General features: G+C 44.7%; 1 protein-coding gene across 4 annotated transcripts in view; it reads left to right on the top strand.

Moving 5' to 3' along the window:
- Positions 1-20,476, top strand: part of asap1b (ArfGAP with SH3 domain, ankyrin repeat and PH domain 1b) — a 47,756-nt gene that overhangs the window by 2,406 nt on the left and 24,874 nt on the right. For all 4 annotated transcript variants that reach the window (XM_068710011.1, XM_068710010.1, XM_068710008.1 and 1 more), the window contains exons 2-6: positions 13,281-13,353; positions 15,192-15,337; positions 17,484-17,558; positions 18,065-18,114; positions 18,326-18,455. In XM_068710011.1, coding sequence (XP_068566112.1) covers positions 13,281-13,353; positions 15,192-15,337; positions 17,484-17,558; positions 18,065-18,114; positions 18,326-18,455 — 474 coding nt within the window. The remainder of the gene's footprint in view (positions 1-13,280; positions 13,354-15,191; positions 15,338-17,483; positions 17,559-18,064; positions 18,115-18,325; positions 18,456-20,476) is intronic.

Here is a 20,476-nt window from a genome sequence, read left to right as displayed (position 1 = left end):
ACAGAGTCGCTGCAGTGAAACTGCCTTCGGCATCATTTTGCCTGAAGATGAGTTTGTTTAAAATGTCTCGGGTTTTCTGCTGAGCTCCAAGTTTCTGCCCTCAAACTTAAACCATTCAGTCCCGTCCCCCCCCACGAGTCACTTCCTCTGTATGTTGACGAGGTGAATTATGCAAAGGTACGGCTTGAATACTTAATGCTGTAATTTGAGGGGGTGAGTTGACCTGCAGGATTCTGCAAGTTATCTGTCGGTGCAAAGAAAAACAAAGTTGTCGCAGCATCATAATCGTCTTCACTCATCAATTATTGATCCGCGCATAATGACACAGAAGCATTCAGGAGTCAGCAGCGAGCAGCACAGTGGACACATTACAAACCTTCACGGTGACGCGTTCTGGCTCGAGATCGGGCCGATGGGAAGCCGTGTTGGTATGTGTCCTGGGCTTTTATTTTGTTGTCATCTCTGATGCTGAGCAGTCGTGGTTGTGGTGTTTTTCCCATAAATCTGTGGGAAGTTGTTCATGGTGATCCTCATCTGTTCATCCAGAGATTATAGCGGCAACTAACAACAATTTTCATTATTGATTGTCATCAGAAAAAGTGACGGTAAATGTCCCGTAATCCAGGAACTCAAAAGTCGTACAGTTGTTTGTCTGTGGTGTTCAATTAACGGTGATGTGAATGAGAGAAAAGCAGTACAATGATGACACTGTTGATGACACTGTCGGTCGGTCGGTTTGTCAAACAGCCAAAGATTGCCATGGATTTGTGTTGTTTAATTCCTGCTCCTAGCGCTTTGTTTCTCATAACGCAGTTGGCAGACTGCCGTGACATTTGCCGAGTACATTTTGGCTATCAAAGGGAAAACCCTCTGTTTGGTTTTTATGACCCTCTGACCTTTTCTTGAGTGCCGTCCTCGGGGCAAACGTAGCATGTTTAGCACCGAATCATCCACAATACTGACGAAACCTCAAGAACAGAGCGATTTCTGCGGTTTACTGTGTCGTTCGTGACATGTAGCCTCAGGCAGCGTCTGCTTTCATCGTCTCCGGTTACCTGGCAGCTCATAACAGTCGACCCAAAAATGTTTCTGTTCACAAACGATGAATTATTCCTGCTGATAATGGTAACTACTAAGAAATACACATCTATGGTACTATATTACATGAAGTTCTAAGGTAACCTCACTACATAATGTATTACAGTTTATTATATTTAAAGGATAGTTTGCTTGTAGTCTTGTTTTCTAGGAGAATGTCCCGTCGGTTAATTAGCAACACATTAAATTAGAGCTGCAACGACTCGTCGTATAATTGATCGGTTAGTTGGAAAATACTATGAAGTTATTATTTCAGCAAAACTATCGGCTGTTCTTGGGTTGCCGATTCTTAAACGTGAGAATTTGTTGCTTTTCTCGGTTTTGCGTCGCGATAGTAAACGGAACATTTTTAATTCAAACAAACAGATTCATCGATCATGAAAGAGAGTCGATGGCGGCGAAGACCAGAGAAGAACAAACACGACGGCAAAGCAGCAAATCTGACATTCGCTGGTCGTCAAAATGAATTCCCCGCGTTCTCTTATTTGGTTAACATCAGCGGCTTGTTGTTCCCCCGCGGGGCGTTGCTTGTCTCCCTCTCCCCCACAGATGGCCCTTTACGTCACCGGGTTTGCTCTCCTGAAGCACACAGAGCAGCAGCAGCACAAGGGAAACCCTCACCGCATTGGCATTCCTTTGAGCGCGCCTCTCGCACCACATCACATGGGCTGCACCAGAAAGAAATGTTGACTTTTCACAGTCACTCTATTCAAGCATGGCTGGGCTTGACCTAATAGGCAGAGAGGCCTTTTATGTTCTTTATATTTACGTAACGGCCTTTTCAGTCGCCGCATGTTCAGCTCGAGACGCTTCTGATGGCGTCCCGCGTTTGAAAAAGAAGAAGCTGAATGAGGAGTTTTATTCCGAGCCGCTGCGCACGTCGTCGCCCGAAGAAGTTCTTCAAAGATAGCAAAAGAGCTAGCTTTATAACATGTCCCTCAGATGTTGCCAGGAAAGGAATTAACATTCCTCTCATTCTGTTAGAAGCTTTTAAAGTTTATTCTCGTCGATTTATACGAGTCACTCCAGTCAAACGCTGGAGGCCTCATATAGGAAGAAGCTCGTCTCAAAGGTGCCCTGTGGAGACTGTAAAACCAGAAATGCATATGTGGCGGTGATGTGCTGCTGAAGCCTGCAAAGCACCAAGAAATAGGACCAACCAGGCCAACCGTACGCCCGGTTATTGTCTTTGTTTTTGGGGGAGATAGCAGGTTGACAGTATACGCCATGCTAGAAGTGTACATTATCTGAACGCTGGGAACCTGGAGATTAACTTGAGATGAAGCTCAGCGCTGCGAGTCAAGTTCTACTAAATCAGGTCAAAGGACCCCAGTGAATACGGCCATGCCAGTTTTTAACCAGCCAATATTTTGACTACCTTCAGAGCCTCATTTAACATCTTTCATGAGAAGCTAGCAGGACATGGTTGGTACCGTAGCATCGTATGATTACCGATACCGTCCCGCTGCAGCTGAGCCCGCTGTTCGACCGGGAACATTTTTGCGTGTTTGCTTGAAAAATATTCCCAAACAATAATTGTCTGTCTCTTGACTAATTGTCTAAATGTTTCAGCTCTTAAACACACCATTGGGAATCATACTGGTTCCTTTTCATACGACCCATGATAGATGAACATCTGTCTGATGCTCTCATGATTAAAGTCATCATACAGAGGAAGTCAGGGGATGTTTCTGAATTGTGTGTTTCTTCTTGGGTTCAACATGTTCACAGTGTTACAAGTTAATAGTTAGAATTATAAGTGTTTATAACAGTTAATAATATAATGAGTTAGTATTAGTAACAGATACAGTATTTGTTGAATGTCATAGTTTGAAGTCTGTGAAGCACCTGAGGCCGTCTCGTAGACGTCACGCTGTCATGTGAGCTTTTATTCTCGTCACACGTGACATCTGGTCCAGCAGCAGGGAGCCGCTCGTAACAACGCCGATATCTGATCAGATTTGCTTTTCTTTACCTCCCATGTTTGTTCATCAAGCCTGAGAGCATTTTCAAAGGTTACGCGTTTCTCTTTTCGGGGAATATCCTTGTGTCACACACTTGATTTGTGTAACCAGAGATTAATTTGGATTATTTTGCCTCCCGTGGCTCCATATTTTGGACCTCTTTCAGACTTGATCACACAGTGCTTGCTGCGGTCGGTAGGGCTGAAAAACACAACTTGAGTAGTTCCTCGACTTCGACTGTTTGCCTCGAAGCGTTCGTGTCATCGATGGAGCTGTTCTACGGGGGTCAAGTGATGCTTATTGGCCGCACAAGCTGAAAGAAAGAAAAGACGGAACAGGAAGCCAGAATGGCAGAAGTAGTCAAAGTTTTGCAAACTGCTTTGTTTGGCTGCTTCTTTGCACTAGCAACTAATTAGCGGATAATGCAACAATGCAGGCTGAAGTGCTGTATTTAGCCTGTTAGCTTAGCCATGTAGCACATGTCGTCATTGTAAAAAAACTGGAAAATCTTCTGTTTTTTCAATATGGCGTTCCCCTTTAGTCACATCACATAAATGTAAATGTATCCTAAATTAGCTGAACATGTGTGTGTTACTTATTATCTGAATCCAGATACAAACAATTTAATAAAAGAGCATCTCGGGGGGGTGGGGGCGTGGGGGCGACTGTTCCTTTAAATCTCTCTCTATAAATACGAACAAACCTCTGAGTCGTTTTCTAATTAGTTCTGTCTCCCGCAGCAGGAGGTGAGACTCTGTTGTGTTGCTTGTTTTGTCGGCGTGTTTGCCGTCTGTGGCTGAAATCTGATAATCGGTCTGTGGGCCACAGCTGTTGGCCTACCTTCCTGCCACAGCTGCACTGCGTATATCATCAAGGGCTATTAGCCGGCAGCGGATTAGCCCCGGACCAGACTCTGCCCCTCCGCTCTGATCCCCCTGCTCTACCCCAGATTTAGACCAGGAAGAGTGGGTCAGTGTTCACATCTGTCTGAAGCCTTCCTCACGCTGATGGACGGCGGTAAAGTCTTCTTCCATCGACAGCCATTTTGATCTCGGTGTGCCTCCATCAATGCAGCTACTGTTACATTTCCATGGTACAGACGCTCCTGTTCCCCTCAGGATGAACATCAGCATGTTAGCATTGTCATTGATAGCATGTTAGCATGCTGATGTTAGCATGTAGCTCAAAGCACAGCTGTGAGCTGCTAGCATATAGCTATAGAGGTTTGATCCTTAGTGACCCTCATCCATCTTTTACTGTAGTTTATATGAAATATTGTGTTCAAGAAGCATCACTTTACATTCAAATATTGTCACATTATTAATCCCAATAAAACAGAGTGAACCATATGATGTATGTTGACATATCGTGCAGATTTAAGAGATCCTAACACAGAAGACAAAGCTACTTTTTTTGGTTTGCGTCTGTACTTCAGCTGCATCGACACCTCAACCCCCACAGGTTCCTCCTCTTCCTCGTTTTTCTTCTTCTGTGCTCGTATGAGCGCAGCGCTGACATTGCTGCACTCATTGACTGCCCTGCAGAACCAGGAGACAGCGTTGTCCTGTGATGACTGACTGTCTTGTTGTCGCCTGAGGAGTAAACAGTGCATCTCTGTTTGTGAGCTTTGATGGTGTTTGGCCCTGGTGTGTGTGTGTGTGTGTGTGTGTGTGTGTGTGTGTGTGTGTGTGTGTGTGTGTGTGTGTGTGTGTGTTTGTGTGCGTGTGTGTGTGTGTGTGTGTGTGTTTGTGTGCGTGCGTGTGTGTGTGTGTGTACACAGCCTTTCAATGTTGAATTTGAATACTACCTTTCCCAGAACCGCCAAGTGCATTCAAGCCCGGAGGAAAGGCATGAACGGTCGTTCAAGACATCTTGTTTACGTCTTCTCCTGCGCTCTCTGAGAGTACACAGATGCATTACGAATGGTTAAAGCTTTTGTTTGGACGTCACAGTAAAGGCTTCTTTCTGTTCCTCTGCGCGTCCAGTTGCTCAAACTATCTGAACGTCCACACGGCCCGTGGGAGTGGATACACCTGTGGTTTCGGAATTAGCCGATCTCTAACCCGGCAAGAGTCCCATAAAGTGTGAAATTCGAGACTCGTCTGCAGAAAAACTTCAAGGAATGCTGTAAAGCGCTCTGCAGAGTCTGTGACTTTGGCCAAGGACCGTTACTCAGAGGCTAAAACAATAAGGTTACTTCTGATTGTGCATTTTTTTTACCAAGGGAGCACATTCTTTGGCGGCGTGCCCGAAAGATTTGCAACGTGGGCGGCTGGTTGGTAGGAAGTTGAGCTGGCGGACTTATCAGCTGATCAATGATCAGTGAAAGATTAGAGATAAACGCGTGGAGCAGTTTGTTTTACTTTTTCTTTGATCAACCTACACAGCGCTGGGTTGTAAGTCTTGGTCTTTAGTATTGTATACTGTGTAATAATGATCAATGCTCAAACACTTAAAGTGTTGTTTATTATAATAAGCCAGAGTTTTCTCTCATTGTTTCTCATTTGTTACCGATTAACGGGAAACAAAAGACACACAAAAACCTCACTACGAGCTCCACTCAGTAGTTTAAGGCTGCAAATAATGATTCTATTTATTATTGATTAATGAATTTGCTGCTAAGTCCCACCCCTGGAAAGCAGATTGACCAATGAATGACTTTTAAACCAATGTAGACGAGAAGTTACTAAAGATCTACAATCCATCTGCTGAGGAAGGTCATGTTATATGAACGAAAGGTCCAGAGCAGCCACTCAGTGAACGTTCAATCCCCACTAAGACCAGAGATGCATTGTGGGTTTCTGATCTGAAGCTCCATCGTTGATTTGTTTTGTTCCAGTGAAGCCGTTGCTGAGGTTTGTAGGTGAACACACTTCTCTCTGGTCACGTTTTTTGAACCGGAAGTTAAAAGCCAGGAGACCATAACTGTGTCTCTGTTTCAACACATACCTTACTGTCACTGCTACTGTATTATGAAGACTAAACGATTAATCAAAACCATAATCAATAGATCTGTTACAGTTCCTCCATCCCTGACTAGAAAGTGTGAGTTTTGAGTTTCATATTTTAGGAACCAAACGACCTCTTTGCTCTTTGTTGTCTCACCGATATCGAACTCTGTCAGAAAGACGATGCTAGGTCGAGTTCCCGTCGCTGATCTCCCGTTGACGGCTGTTTAACAGCAGCTGCTTCACACCAATGATGACTTCCTAAACACAATACAGATACAGCTATGCTTTCTGTTTGATGCTAGGTGAGTGCAGGCTAATGCAGCGGTGTGTGGGCGAGAAAACATGCACATCGCTCGGTAAAAAAGGTGGTGGGCTGAGAGAGAGAGAGAGAGAGAGAGAGAGAGAGAGAGAGACCAAATGAAGTGTGAATGCAACGCCGCTGCATGCTCGTCTTGACTGCAAGATGCAGCTCGTTTCTTTCCCTCTGACAGCGAAGAGCCGGATGCTATTAGCCGGACTAATATCTGCAATACATAATGGAGCGATCTCTGACTTTATATTGACCTCTCTTAGTGGCCAGTAGCATTAGCAGGTCGAGATGTGTGTAATAGATACAGTGACTCAGTCTTACTTTCATCACAGTCGATGTTCTGTAACGTCATTATCACGTAGCCCTCCAGTGGAGAGCAGGGACCGGTCCATTTCATTGTGGTTTGGGCTTCCTTGCGGGGCGTTCGAGTGCTAACGGGAGGTTACTACCAATGGGAGTTTGAGAGTTGGCTGCAAAGATCGCGACACATCGACGAGCTGATCTTTATGGATGGTGTGACGAAGAAGGATGAGCATAACGCGCAGAATATGATATCGTGATAACATGAGCAAAAAGCAAGCGATGGCTGCTTGAGTGTAATATCTGATTACGCATAGTGTGTTTTAATTTGGTTATCAAATGCTTCATTGCTTCGTGGTAGCGGTCGGTCTGTCCACTTCTTTGGCCCACACTGAAATGTTGCAACCACTATTGGATGGATTGCAATGAATATTTGGTTCAGACGTTCGTGGTCTTGTATACATTTGAATTCCTATTAAAAATAATAATGCGAGTTTGTAGGTTCCTTGTCTCTCCACCAGAAAGAAGTACTATCGGTATATATTAATGTGTATGTATGTTGTGTGATGTGTAGTTTAGGGGCTGAGACGCTGGTTAGTCTTCTGCTTGCTACACTTTGGTCTTTGGTCTGGTCCTCCATCGTGGACCAGTAAAATGGATTGTAAGCATCAGCAAGAGGCCAAGTGATGGCTTAATTATTGCTATTGATCGAGAAATATTATGGTCTTTTTCAGTGTGAGGAGGTAAAAACCTTGGCTTCATAAAAAGACCATTTTATATTGATGGATGTTTTGGATCCTCATTAACTCCAGAACCCTGGAAAAGATGTCGTCTCACTTGATCCTCCTCATTTTATTTGCCACATGACCACATCGGTCATGTGGTCACCCTGATGCACCTCTCAACCGAAACCACTGGCAGTCGATCGCTCTCTTTCAATACTGTGTGTGTGTGTGTGTGTGTGTGTGTGTGTGTGTGAGTGAGTGTGAGAGAGAGAGAGAAATAGGCCATCTGACCTCAGCTGCTTTTGGAAATGTTACATCCTCTCATTTTTCCTCTCCCACTTGGAGAGCTGAAGGCCTCTCCGGCTGCAGGCCCAGAGAAAGGGATGTGCATTCGTTTCCTGCCAATGAAAGCAGCTCCCCACCCTTCCTGCTTGAGTCATGCCACATAGACTCAACAGACAGACAGACAGACACAATGACCCGACTCCACTGTGAATCCTTCATCCAGACAGAAATAGAAAGCTAGCTTTATCACTGTAATTTACACAGACACGTATCCTTGTTTTTGTGTTTTTGTGGTGTAGTTGTTGTGTAATTATGAGCCAGAAAGGAAATGAGAATACTTTTGTGAAAAAGGAAGCAGAAATAAAACTTGTTTTGTCGCCCCGTGTTCGGTCTCTAGGGAAGTCCTTTGAGAATTGTGCCCTTTCCCGTTTTCTTCTTCCAGGAAATGATTCGCATTTTAGTATTTCTAAGAACTCGGGTGTCTGTGTGTTCGCTGGGTGAAGCGTCGAAGCTGCCACAGTGGCACAAGTTGAGTCCCAGCGTGCCGCTGACGAGCAGCGAGCGGGACGGTTAGTCAGAGCTGCTTCCCACAATCTCCGCAGCGAAGAATGTTGAGCCGACGTGTGAGACGGCCAGACCGCGACTCCTTGGCAGCCGCGAGGCCGCACATCGCCGGTGCGATGCCAAAAATATCGAGGTGGAGGAGAAGAGCAGCGAGGTTCAAGGAGGAAGAATGAGTTCAGGGAGGAAACGAGCAAGACGACTTAACGTGCCATGAAAGTGACGGGAATGCGGGAATTTCGACAGCCAGAAAGCGTGTTGTTTTTCAATCCCTCAGCTGTCAGCGGCGAGCAGTTGGTGTCATTAGACGGGGTGCTGCCGACCCCGGACAGGACACCGACGAGCCCGGGCCGCTTCCTGCTTCCTGTCAAAGGACGGCTGCGGGGGAAGCGGCAGGCCTGCTGAGGGAGGATAAGGCCTCCGGACAGGAAGCGTGAAGCCGAGACGGCCTCCAGTCAGTCATGCCCAGTCACTTACCCCGACAATCCCCCCCCAAGGTTCTGACCTCCTCGGCATGACTCTGTGTTTGTGCGCTTGTTTGGGAACCAGGAAGTCCGCCCCATTAACCCCATTGGTCACACATGTGTCACACTTTAAAATGGACTGTAACATTATAAAGTAGGGTGTCTGAAAAGTCAGAAAGTAGTGAAGAATGCCTAAAAGAAAGTCCAAGTTGACCAAAACACAAAGATACAAAACATCCTCCAAATTTCTGTCAGTTGTCACAACCACACGATTTCTGTCAGAGCCAATTGATCAAAACTCGCTTCCATTTCTCACTCAGAATGCACCAGAGAGAAACTTAGAGGTCAACGATAACACAATCCAGCGCACCGCTTCCCTTTTTAAAGCGGTGCGTTTTCAGACCGCGTTCGTACCGGCTCTAGCTCGGCTTTGGGAAGGCCCAGGGACGAAGGTTTGCGGCTCTGGCCTTGAACTTTGCGGCACCGCTCTCTTCCTGTGGGGAGGGGCGGGGCCACGCTGTCCCCGACGGCGATGTCGGTGGCCCACCAGACTCGTCTCGGATCCTGGATCCCTTCTTGTCACCATGCTCTGTGGGTGTGACTTTTTTTTGCCGTGTCATCGGCATTCTTATTTACACAACCAATGTGTTGGTGATTAAATTGTTTACTAGAGCACAAACGTGTTTCAAAGTTCTCCATCGCCTCTTAATTTAGCTCTCATAGTGCGATTCATTTTTCAGATCAGTCAAATATTTGTAGATAATGAAAATAAACATGAGATCCACCCATAGCGTGAGTTTTTGTGAAGGTTATGGATTTACGCTTCCACACAATAGCAGCAAAGTTGCAAAGAGTGCATTCGCCAAGTATGTTTGTGTGTCCACAACATGGTGAAATGTGCAGTGCATCTTTATTTTGTCTTCCAACCCTATTGACGCCACCATCAATACTCAAAACAAGACCCTCAAAAATCAATTATTCAGCTGATAATTGACTTTTTTATTTCATAAATTAATATTTTATCTTTGAACTGGATGAAATGCCTTTTCACCGAGCACCACCACCGCCCTTCACCTCCTCAAAGCTGAACCTTGACCTGTTTGGCTCCGCCTCCGACAGACTTCTACTTAAAAGCATTCTGACGCGCTGTTGACTCTCGCAGCACAAATGGTTCTGCGAGATATGTTTCTCGGTGGAATAACACAATGTACTTTACGTCTTTTTGCTTCTTTTTTCCTCAACGGCACTAAATAAATCGTCCACGTGCGTCACTCGCTGTTCGGGCGGAGAGACGAACGACCGCAGATGTTTTGGCATTGTCGCACTCTCTAATCCCCCCGGGTTGAGTTGGAGCTTGCCGTCGGTTCCTGGCAGATAAAAAAACCAAAACAATCCTTTGACTACATTCAATAGTTGTCGGCCTTTTGGAGAGCAGAGTTTGGATGCATTCTTGCCTGTTGCCAAGGGCTCGCAAAGAATGTGTGCCAAGACATCGCTTATACATTGATACGGCTTTAACAAACCTCCTCTCCAAGTTACATTCTTCACATTTACCGCTGAAATAGAAATGTGCAGATAGTTATTGTTTATCTTCTCAAAAAGTTGCTGAATGAATGTTCCCAGCCTTGTTATCCAAAACAAACGGTACAAAGCACTCACTTAATCCTTGACACGGTAACGTATGGATGTGTTGGCACACCAAAATCCAAATAGGGTATAAAAAAAAAAGTGAATCTGTGCAAAGCGTGTTAACGGCTGAACATTTTAATTACGAACACAGACAGAGTGGATTATGGGTGACCCTTGGGTGGCGGCGCCAGCTGCTCTCAACATGAGCGCCACAAAAAGTCAAGCCCGCCTGCTCGGCCTCGGCTTCGTGCTCTTCACCCTAATCAGCGCGCTGCACTACGCCGTCTGAATAATCACAGATTTACTTCGGAGGCGTCTGAAGTGCTCACGGAGCGAGGAAACGCAGCGAGGCGAGGAAACGTGTCCGCTGTGACGGGGATCTGACGCGTGACTTTTGTGGTCTAATCATTTCGATGGAGTCTGCTTTGAGTCGTAAGAAAACATATGTTGTGGTAAACAAAGTCTGCTGATCATTTTCTTTAGTAAATGATTCATTGTTTAGCCGCAGAGCCCATGGTGGCGTCTACAAATGTTGAAAGATGTTCACTTCACAATAAAGAACTCATATGATGGCGTCAGAGTGGAGGCTCTGACGCTCTAACTCATGTTTTCAGAGAACAGGGGTCACTAGATTAGCAACCTCAGGTTTTGTGCTTTTTCATCATTTCAGCATGTTTTCATCTGGTTTGAAGATGTTCCATTATAGTAATTATCAAGATGTCATACACAGAGACGATGCTGGTCAAGATCGGTTCTACTATGAACTTTTTAATATTGGCACAAGCCTGTGTGGGCCACTGTTGAGCCAAACAGACACGGGGCTAAATAATGAGGCGGTGTGGGGGCCAAAGGGCAGCGGTGTCTGTACCTATGTGCAGGGGGGGGGGGGATCAAAGGGCTCGGCAGAAAGGGCCCTGTGGCGGCAAACTACTGCTGCCATAATTGGGGAAGAGCCACGTAAAACTGTCCAGGGGAGGCCAAGGACGCCTTAATGATGTGGTGAAATTGAATTAGCCCTCTGTTGTGTGTGCGTCCGCTCTTAACCGCCTGACCTTGCTGTAATGGTGTTCTTTGCCCGTGTTTATCATCTATTACGAGCGGACACGAGCAGAGTTACGGTTCCGTTCCCTCTGGTTCAGAGGAACCGGATGTGAAATGATTGTGCTGTCAGAATAAATTACGGTGAAAAAACAGCCAATAATGGCTCAAGACGGGCGGTTCAGGTGAGGGTCTGTGTCCGCTTATTCTGAGCTCGACGAGGCTCCCGGTTGTCTCGGCGATCCCCGCAGTAAATGAAACGATAGTAGAACACGGAGGAAAGTTCTCACAGCCGGAGTAAATGCTCCACCTCGATGGTGCTGCGTTCTCCATTCGCGAGGCCGGTCAGGAGGGGGCTGTTGCATTTAACTCCCATATTCCCCCAACAAATAAACATCTTCCTTTCATTTCATTACACCGTGATTACACATCATAATCGGGGAAATACCACGAGCCAATAACGGCTAGAAGCTTAATTAAAGGGGAAGTGCTGTGTCGGAACACTCCAGGGATGCATCACTAGATTTAATGTAGAGGTTGTTGGACCGATACTGAAGCTGGTCAAATTGAATAAAGTTTTTAATTGATAACAGCATGATGTGCATGTGAGTATAGATGCTGAATGACCTAACGTATTAGAACAAGACGTTTCTTAAACAATAATTTCTTATTGGAGTAATTCGGATGATTTCTTTTACTGAAAATCCAACAAATGCAAATTCACCTGATACTGAAGCACACTCTTTGGGCTCTAATGAGGTTCAAACCATCACCGAACATGTAGTCAAGTGACGGTCAGACACTTCAACAACGTCCTGCCTTTATAATATGCACACATGTAAGAGTAGAGTCACTCCAAGAAGAATGGAGGCGTTGTTGCACTTTTGTGTTCAGAGGTTTAGATCTGCTGATTCCAAGTTATTCTTTATTTTTCCAACATAGTATTAAACATTTTTTAATACTATGCAAAGAAGTGTGCACTAAAGAGAGCTTTGGAGAGTATGCTGCACCGATGAGGTAATGAAAATGAAAGGCAACCCGTTGTTCAGTTGGGCTGATGAAGACGAGACGAGGCTGTGAAACACAAAGAGGCTTTTAGAAATGTCCCCTTCAGAGTAAAATGTACTTGTGTTTAGGTTTCAGGCCACAAATCAAGCCGTGCGTCATGAAAGACGTTTTAAATGTGCCGTAACATCAGATGATATATCAGAAGTTGATGTTTTCTCTGGCAGGGAGTGAGCTCAGCAATAATAAGAGCACATGAGGAGTTGTTCTTACAGGCGTATGATGTTTATGGTGATGAATTTTCCTTGTGTAAAGCTGTTTTTTTGGGAGGGGGGGGTGTGACGAGTAAAATCGGTTCAAAGGTCACTCAAGCATGGCTTTGTCTTAAATGGCTTTGCAGGCTTTTCTCTAAATATAGATATGCATCATCGTTAAATGAGTCACCGCTGGCGTTATGATCTACGGCGTCTTTGAAGCGGTTTGTGTCGGTCATTATTTTAACGTTGGATGCTGAACTCTTGAGCATTAATCTCTAGACTTTGCATGGAAGTGAGACTATCTGTTTCCCAGTAACAATAGGTCAGTGGCACCTTTTATTCTTCTCACATTTAGACGTTTCACTGTGAATAATTAGATAGCCTGACTGTTATAACATTGGATATCCTGCCTATTTATTTAGCCTATTAGAGGGGACAAAGGCTTTGCTCCAACAGTCAAAAGTGAAATAATGATTTATGCCACATTCAGGTCAAGCACTGTGTTGTGAGCGCTCTGTGCAGCAAGCATGCTTTGAATTACTGAGCAAATATTATTCTTCTTTTGCCCTTAATTCTTCAAGTTTGCCGTCGCCTTAAATCAACTGTCTTTTCATGTGAATGTGTCCAGTGAGTTCTTAAAAGACGAAGCCGGTTCAGAGGTTCTAAGAGCGTGCTTTCCTCCTCTCTCCTCAGGCGCTGGACCAGGACCGAACCTCCCTGCAGAAGGTGAAGAAATCAGTGAAGGCCATCTACAGTTCAGGACAAGGTGAGACCGGTCTGAGTGTGCTTAAGCTGATTGTTGGGTTTGTTCTCACGACTCTTTCCCACTGGAGAGTCCAGGATTTCTTAAATATCTTTAATAAAATATGAGGATTGCATTTTGTTTTTTGTTTGGAACGTTGCCTTTTGTGGGACAGATGGTGTTTTGTGTGTTTAGTTTTGTCCGTTGCTGTGACGTGGATCCTCTGAGAGCAGCCTCCTCCCTGCAAATTGACAGTTTCAAACAGTTTGTTTGTTCTCCACAGAACAGACAGTTTACCGTACTCCCATTGTGACTCTCTCGTGAAAACAACTGTAACAACTCTTTAGTCCAGTGTCTCATCAGTTACACAGTAGTTAGTTACTCTGGTTTGTAGTTACAGTCAGAGAAGTACTGTTTGTGATCTAAACATAGAAATGAGAGTGGGATGTCTGTACTTCTTTCAAATATAATGAGTAGTTAGACTCAAGCCGTAAGTTATAATCCTTCATTTCTCAGTTCTTGTGGTTACTGACAGTAACAACAATCACTCTACTTCACTCTACTACTAGCTACTTTGTGAGAAGTATACCAGAAGAGCAACTGGTGTATCTGTTTGTAGTGCAACCACTATAAAGAAGTCAATAAGTGACCTTTTCGCCTCATGTTTGAGCTATCGTGATTTGATATCATGGAGCACTCAAAGCAGCAGCGGCAGTGTGACATGTTGGGTTTGCATCAGCAGTAACTAAACACAGCTCTGATGTTATATATATATATATATATATATATATATATATATATATATATATATATATATATATATATATATATTATGTTATGTTATGTTAAGAGAGTCAATGGTGAGGCTGTTAACAGTGAGACTAAACGACAAACAGCAATGCTGCAGCGTTGCTTGTGAATCTGAATCCAGTAAATGAATGGTGGACCCCGCCACTGCTAATAAAGCCTGTTATGTAGAGAGGTATTTGCAATGCCTGTTGCAGAAAAGAATTATGACCATAAACTTTTTAAGTATGCAATTCTTTGGTGGCCCAGATAATACCTACAATATGGAGTAAAAACTAAAAATATTTATAAAAAAAATACATGAAAAGATAGAAATTAAAACAGACGACAGAAGTGCAACTCTGTTCGGATTGTATTTGAGTTTCCAGTCTGACCAAAGTTCAAAATGGCCGCCACAGCTCTTCATGCTGCTTGTCTCACCTGCCCACCGTCTCAGACCTCTACCTCAGCGGTCTGAACATCACGGCTCCTCCGTCCCTCACGTGACGACGAGGACAGACGCATGCTGCCGTGTGACTGACGACGACATGTGCTGCGTATAAAGACGACTTATTACAGTCAACAACGTTCAAACGACGTTTCTCTGGAGCGGCTCTGATCAGAACTCACGGGTTAAGGTCACATGTGTCTGTTATTGTATTACAGGAGAACTTTGCATTGTGGGATCTGTTGACTATTTCCGCCACATCTGTGTTATCACGAACACGACGAGGAGATGGTTTGTTCCAGGTGTTTGTGCCGCTTTGCTGTTTAGAACAAAGAATGAACAAACACTTTTCTTTCTCTCAAAGTAAAATCTTGCAACATTGGCGAGCATATATTTAGGATGTTCTCTGGAGAGTTATAAAGCGCTGTGTGACACCGGTCCTCTTCACCACTAAACTACTATGTATGTGAACATCCTCGCTCATGGGATAACAGAGGTGAAGGCTGAAGTCATAATGTAAAAAAGACACCATCTGATCTCGACACATGCTAATCATGCTAATCATGCTACTCATCAGCCAGAGTCCAGGGCAGAGAAACTAAACCTTTCCTCTCTGTCTCCAACACAGACCACGTCCAGAATGAAGAGAACTACGCTCAGGCTCTGGACAAATTTGGCAGCAACTTCATCAGCCGGGACAACCCCGACCTGGGAACGGCTTTCGTCAAGTTCTCCTCCCTCACCAAGGAGCTGTCCACCCTGCTGAAGAACCTGGTGAGTTCAACATGCCAGCTCCTTTGATGTCACATGAAATGAGTAGCTTCTCCCACAGAGCGCTCTGCGTCTTCCTCACGTTGATAGAAAGAGGGAAATTCTCCAAAGACAGAGTATAGTATTTTATTCCTGTCTTCGCTTCTATAAGTGGTTTAGGATTTGGGTTTAAGGTTAAGATTAGGATTAGGCTTTAGGTTGGGCATGTAGTGGAGAAGGTGAAGAGGTTATTGAGGAGTAAAACCAATTCAATACATATATAAATAGAGGCGCATGCGCCTACAGGTTCATCAATCTCGACCCTTTTAAAAAACGGTATAAAATGTGCTGACACCGCCTGACGCGGCGTAGCAGCCGGTCAGTATAGCTGACTGCGGCTGTATCTACCTCAAAGCTTTGTATTTCTTGTCCCCAGTGGAGGCTCTTATCTTCCTGCCGTGGATTTCCCCTGACGTCTCTGTTGAATAATGTGTCCTGTTTGAATCCTCTGTGAGTGATTGTTGTTGGAAGAAGAGCCGGTCCCCGCTCTCTCCCTCTCTTCCTGTGTGGCTGACGGCGAGATTAGACTCCATAAATACACTTGGCAGCACCAGGAACAACTGTGTTATGTGTGTGTGTGTGTGTGTGTGTGTGTGTGTGTGTGTGTGTGTGTGTCCGTGTCCATAAACCTTCCTAAATCGCCCACCTGTTGGCGCTACCTGCATATTGCAGAAAAGTTAAACTACCTCCACTCGTTCCTCTCTTCCTCTCTCCTTTTTTTTCGGTCTCTTAACTCTCGTCTTTTCCATTTGGAGTGTTTTATTGAGTGACTTTTTTAGACTTCAATAGCTGCGCCCAGAGGGCTGCTGGTATGTGCGTGCGCTGCAAATGAGAATTGACGAATAGCGCTCGCCCTAGATGTCCTACACGTGTTATCGGCTTCGAATGTAAGGATTTTATGGACAGATTTTGGCCGCGTTGTTGCCAGCGTTTCCTCCTCTTTCTCAGAGGTCGTTTCCCTTTTTTTTGGGAACGTTTTACTAGAAGAGACGGCGGATGCTTACAGGATGGGCTGTTAGAGCACACCGGCAGCCAGCCAGCGCAGGATTGATTCTGACACTGGCCATATGCAAGTCAGGCACTTAAGAAGCACATTACCGCCCATTAAGCGTAGTTTACTTCCTTGACCGCTGCTGTGTGTGTCTGCATAGACTCGGCTAACAACAACAGGGACTTAAATGCTTAGCAGTGTTGTAAATGACCTCGCTGATCCTAATGGTTAGAGCTGCTGAGCAGAACTGTGGCAACCCAAGCTGTTGGCAACCAGCTTTTGCTAATTCTTCAATAGACTAACTTGCACTTTTGCTATTATGTTGCTGATTTTATTCAGTCAGCAGGCATGAATGTGATGTTGCACTGCACTCTACGTTAAAGGGACAAGGCCGGCGTTATTCTATATTCTTCTTATGGTCAATAAATCTCATATATGAACTAAAACCAACAATGCGTTTCCATCTTTCAGTGCTCAACAATTCCCGTATTCCTGTTTTTGTTTTAACAACCGAGCAAACAAGCACATGGTCTTTAAGTGAAACCCCACTGTCACTTAACTATGCAGCTCCCCTCAAGAGTTTTAGTCGATGTCTTTCATTGTGTCCGATTGGCCACGAAAATTAGACAAAACGAGTTAAGGTTCCTTAGAATCTCCTTAAGCTCGGACCTCCTGCTTCACTTCCTCCTCCGACCTGCAGAGGTTTTCTAAAGGGAGTCAGAACCACTACCTCTTTTGTCCAAAGGGACCGCCAAAATCAACACAAAACAAAAGTTCCTCGTTGTAGCTTTAAAAATGAGTCTATACTAATACTAATACTATATATTTAGAGCGATATAGTTTTCAGTAACATCGCTCAAACACCAATGGATTTATTGGGGACTATATTCAGCTCCTAATAAATTCACATTCAGCAGCAGGACTGTGTTTGTGGAAATGACTTAAAATAAGGAACATGTCACCCAATGCAACAGTTTAGATCACTTATGTTTTTCATTAAGCTTCAGCGGCACAGACAGCTCTTTGTAGTTATGATACAAAGTTATGATATCTGATGTATGATATATATCTCGTGACAACAGCTACATTATAATCCTGTGTTCTCCGTGTGTCCTCCAGCTTCAGAGCCTCAGTCACAATGTGATCTTCACCCTGGACTCGCTGCTGAAGGGGGATTTGAAAGGCGTTAAAGGGGTAAGATTTACTGTGAAGCAGTTTCTCTCCCTGACATTTTCTCTCTCTCGGTCTGTCGACTCTTCCGGCGCTTCCCCCCCCCCCCATCCCCATCCCCATCCCCATCCCCATCCCCATCCCCACGGCACAGCTCAACAGCGGGAAAGTAGAAGCCTCCTCAGCACGTCTCTCTATTAACCTCTGTACGTCAATTGTGAGCGAGAAGAGGCCAGAGAGACTCTGCTTTAAAAGCTCACGCTGTAAATCTTGCAGAAGTAAACATTTGTGCCTTTGTAAGCCTTTGTGTTGTGCTTGAGGCGAGTGGCGGGTAACTGGGTCATGAACCGTCGATGGTCGGGGTCCAAGAAGAGGCGTGGACGCCCGCTAGGCCGTCACCGGGCGTAAATTGTGAGCGGAGTGAGGCATTTGTTGGACCTCTGGTAGCGATCCAACTCTGCAAATAACTGGGGTCCCTGCGGTGACCTCTCTGTAGTCTGCTGACGCTTGTCGCCCATGTGTTTCTGCAGGACATAAAGAAGCCCTTCGACAAAGCATGGAAAGACTACGAGGCCAAGTTGTAAGTGGATAATTAAAGTGTACTGTTGTAATACAACACATTTGCACCATTGAGCTAATTATAGAGCACTGAATAATGGATCAAACGCTGTGGATAATGTGTCGCAATGTTTGGTGTGTCCTCCAGAAGATATTGCACGCATTGCAGAACAACAAACCTGCATCATGCACGGTGTAAGAACAGACAGTAACCGTCCTCTTCTCTGTGTCAGTACGAAGATCGAGAAGGAGAAGCGAGAGCACGCCAAGCAACACGGAATGATCCGCACGGAGATCACCGGGGCTGAAATCGCCGAGGAGATGGAGAAGGAGAGGCGTCTCTTTCAGCTCCAGATGTGCGAGGTGGGTTGTAAAATGAAGCTGCAGTTTAGGACCTTCAGCAGTAACCCAGCAGTTAGCCAGGCCCCTTTAACAGAGGTCAGAGGTTAAATCCCCACAGTACTGCACCGTGTGCTGTCCAAATATCCTCTTTTATGGAGCCGTCTCATTCTAAATCACAAAATGACCGTCGCATTTATGTTGTGTTAAGTTGTTGGCAGACAACATCTGCACTGTGGCGAAAAACACATTCATTTCAATGACTGAAAAAATGCAGCATTGTCCGACAAGACATTTGAACCCTGCTCAGCTTTTACAGCAACATAATATAATGTTGCTGTAAAAGTGAACATTTCTGGTAGATTACTTATTCGTCTGGCATTATTAGACGTGATTAGATGGTCAGATAGAGATATTGGATAGATTTTCATCACGATAACCTTCCAGATGTGTGAACTGCCGTCTTATCTTGTAGCGTTTTAGCATTTAAGCCTTCAAACTCATGGGTCTGTCACCCAAAACCAACCTTCCTGGATCACATTTCATCTTCTCACGGACACCCGTAGCAACACAAACCCTCCAACGCACCCTCTATTTTTGGTTTGAACACCCACTTATTAAAATCCTGTATGAATGTATGTAAAGTCTTCTTCACCGGCTGCGCTTAACGGAGACTTTAAGCTCGAGAGGACTTTTTCTCTCTGAGATGATTTGAATAATTTAGAGAATATCTTTAAAACTTGTGCAGCTTCACATGTCGGGATTACAGCAGCCCCCCCCCCCAAAAAGAACCATTAATGTATGAACAAGGTATGCACAGCTGTCTGCCTCAACACTCTTCGTCACTGGATGTGATTTAGAAAATACAACACAGAACATCTCGGAACACTTAATGTGTGCAAGTCAGATATTGGAGCAGCTCGTACTTTAAGTGTTGTCAGATGTTTCTCTGTTTCTGTGAACTTGTTTTCTTCTAAGCATGTTGTGACCCTGTTTGAGTTGTCTTCGGCATTAACGCTGGAAGACTTAATACTTAAAGAACCCTTGACAGCGAGAGTGAAGTGTAAAACCAACGTGAGGTCTTTCTGTGCCCGACAGAATCAGAACAAACTGTAAGAGCTCACTCTGCTCTGCCAGAAAGCCTCTCTCGTTGTGGGTGGTGACGCCTACTCCTTGTTCACCGTTTTATCCTGCGAGGATTTTTTTTTTTTTTTTTTTACTCAAATTACATAATGGACCAATGGCTGCTGCACTGCTGTTGCTCGTGTGAATTATTCAGCACAGAACTTGCTGCAGTCCTTTTGTGCTCCGCAATGCTGATCTGCCCTCGTCTCACGGCGACTCGGAGGTGTTTCCTTGCCCGTATTTCCCACCTGTGTTCACGCCTCTTATCCTGCCAGAGACCTGGTGTTTGGTTACGGTTATGTACCGTACATGTAATATTTTCCAGAAACGTGGGACAATGGGGAGCAGATGAGAACACAACAGACGGATGCTAGAAGCTCCGTGAGGCTGTACTGATGTTGTGCAGATGTAATGTTCTCACCACGTTGGGCTAGCACCGTAGCATGCTAACGTTGGAATATTTGCACAAAACCCAAAGTACGGCAGATCAGCGTGGATTAAAAGAAAATCCACCAAAGCTAATGTGAGTGTGAATCTACCGGCGTCCGCTATGAAGCCCTCGTCTCTGCATGAGGTTTACTCCTCCTAGACATGCCAAGTGCTGAGTTGGTCGTTGTGTTCAAACCACTTCAGCAAAGTGTTTGGAGAAGCAAGCACAACTCTCTCAAATATTAGATACGTATTTAGACAGACACAGTATTGAATATTATTAGATGTCACTTCTATCACACTTTATTGTTTAATACAGCTATAAATACAACTTCCTGTATTTGTTTTTTACATTTTGGCAAATTGGCACCATTAACAGCATTCAGAATGACCAATTAGCGGTTCCTGTTTGCATCTTAGCTATGGATGGATACTTTGATACTGAAGATAACTTTTATTTAGGTTTTGTTTTGTCTCTCCCCCTTCAACCC

The sequence above is a fragment of the Cebidichthys violaceus genome, unplaced genomic scaffold (genome assembly GCF_023349555.1).
Source record: "Cebidichthys violaceus isolate CVI_PGR_0920_01 unplaced genomic scaffold, fCebVio1.0.p SCAF_15, whole genome shotgun sequence".
Taxonomy (NCBI): Eukaryota; Metazoa; Chordata; class Actinopteri; order Perciformes; family Stichaeidae; genus Cebidichthys; species Cebidichthys violaceus.
Note: the sequence above shows the minus strand (reverse complement) of the source record. Positions and strands in the feature narration are given on the sequence as shown.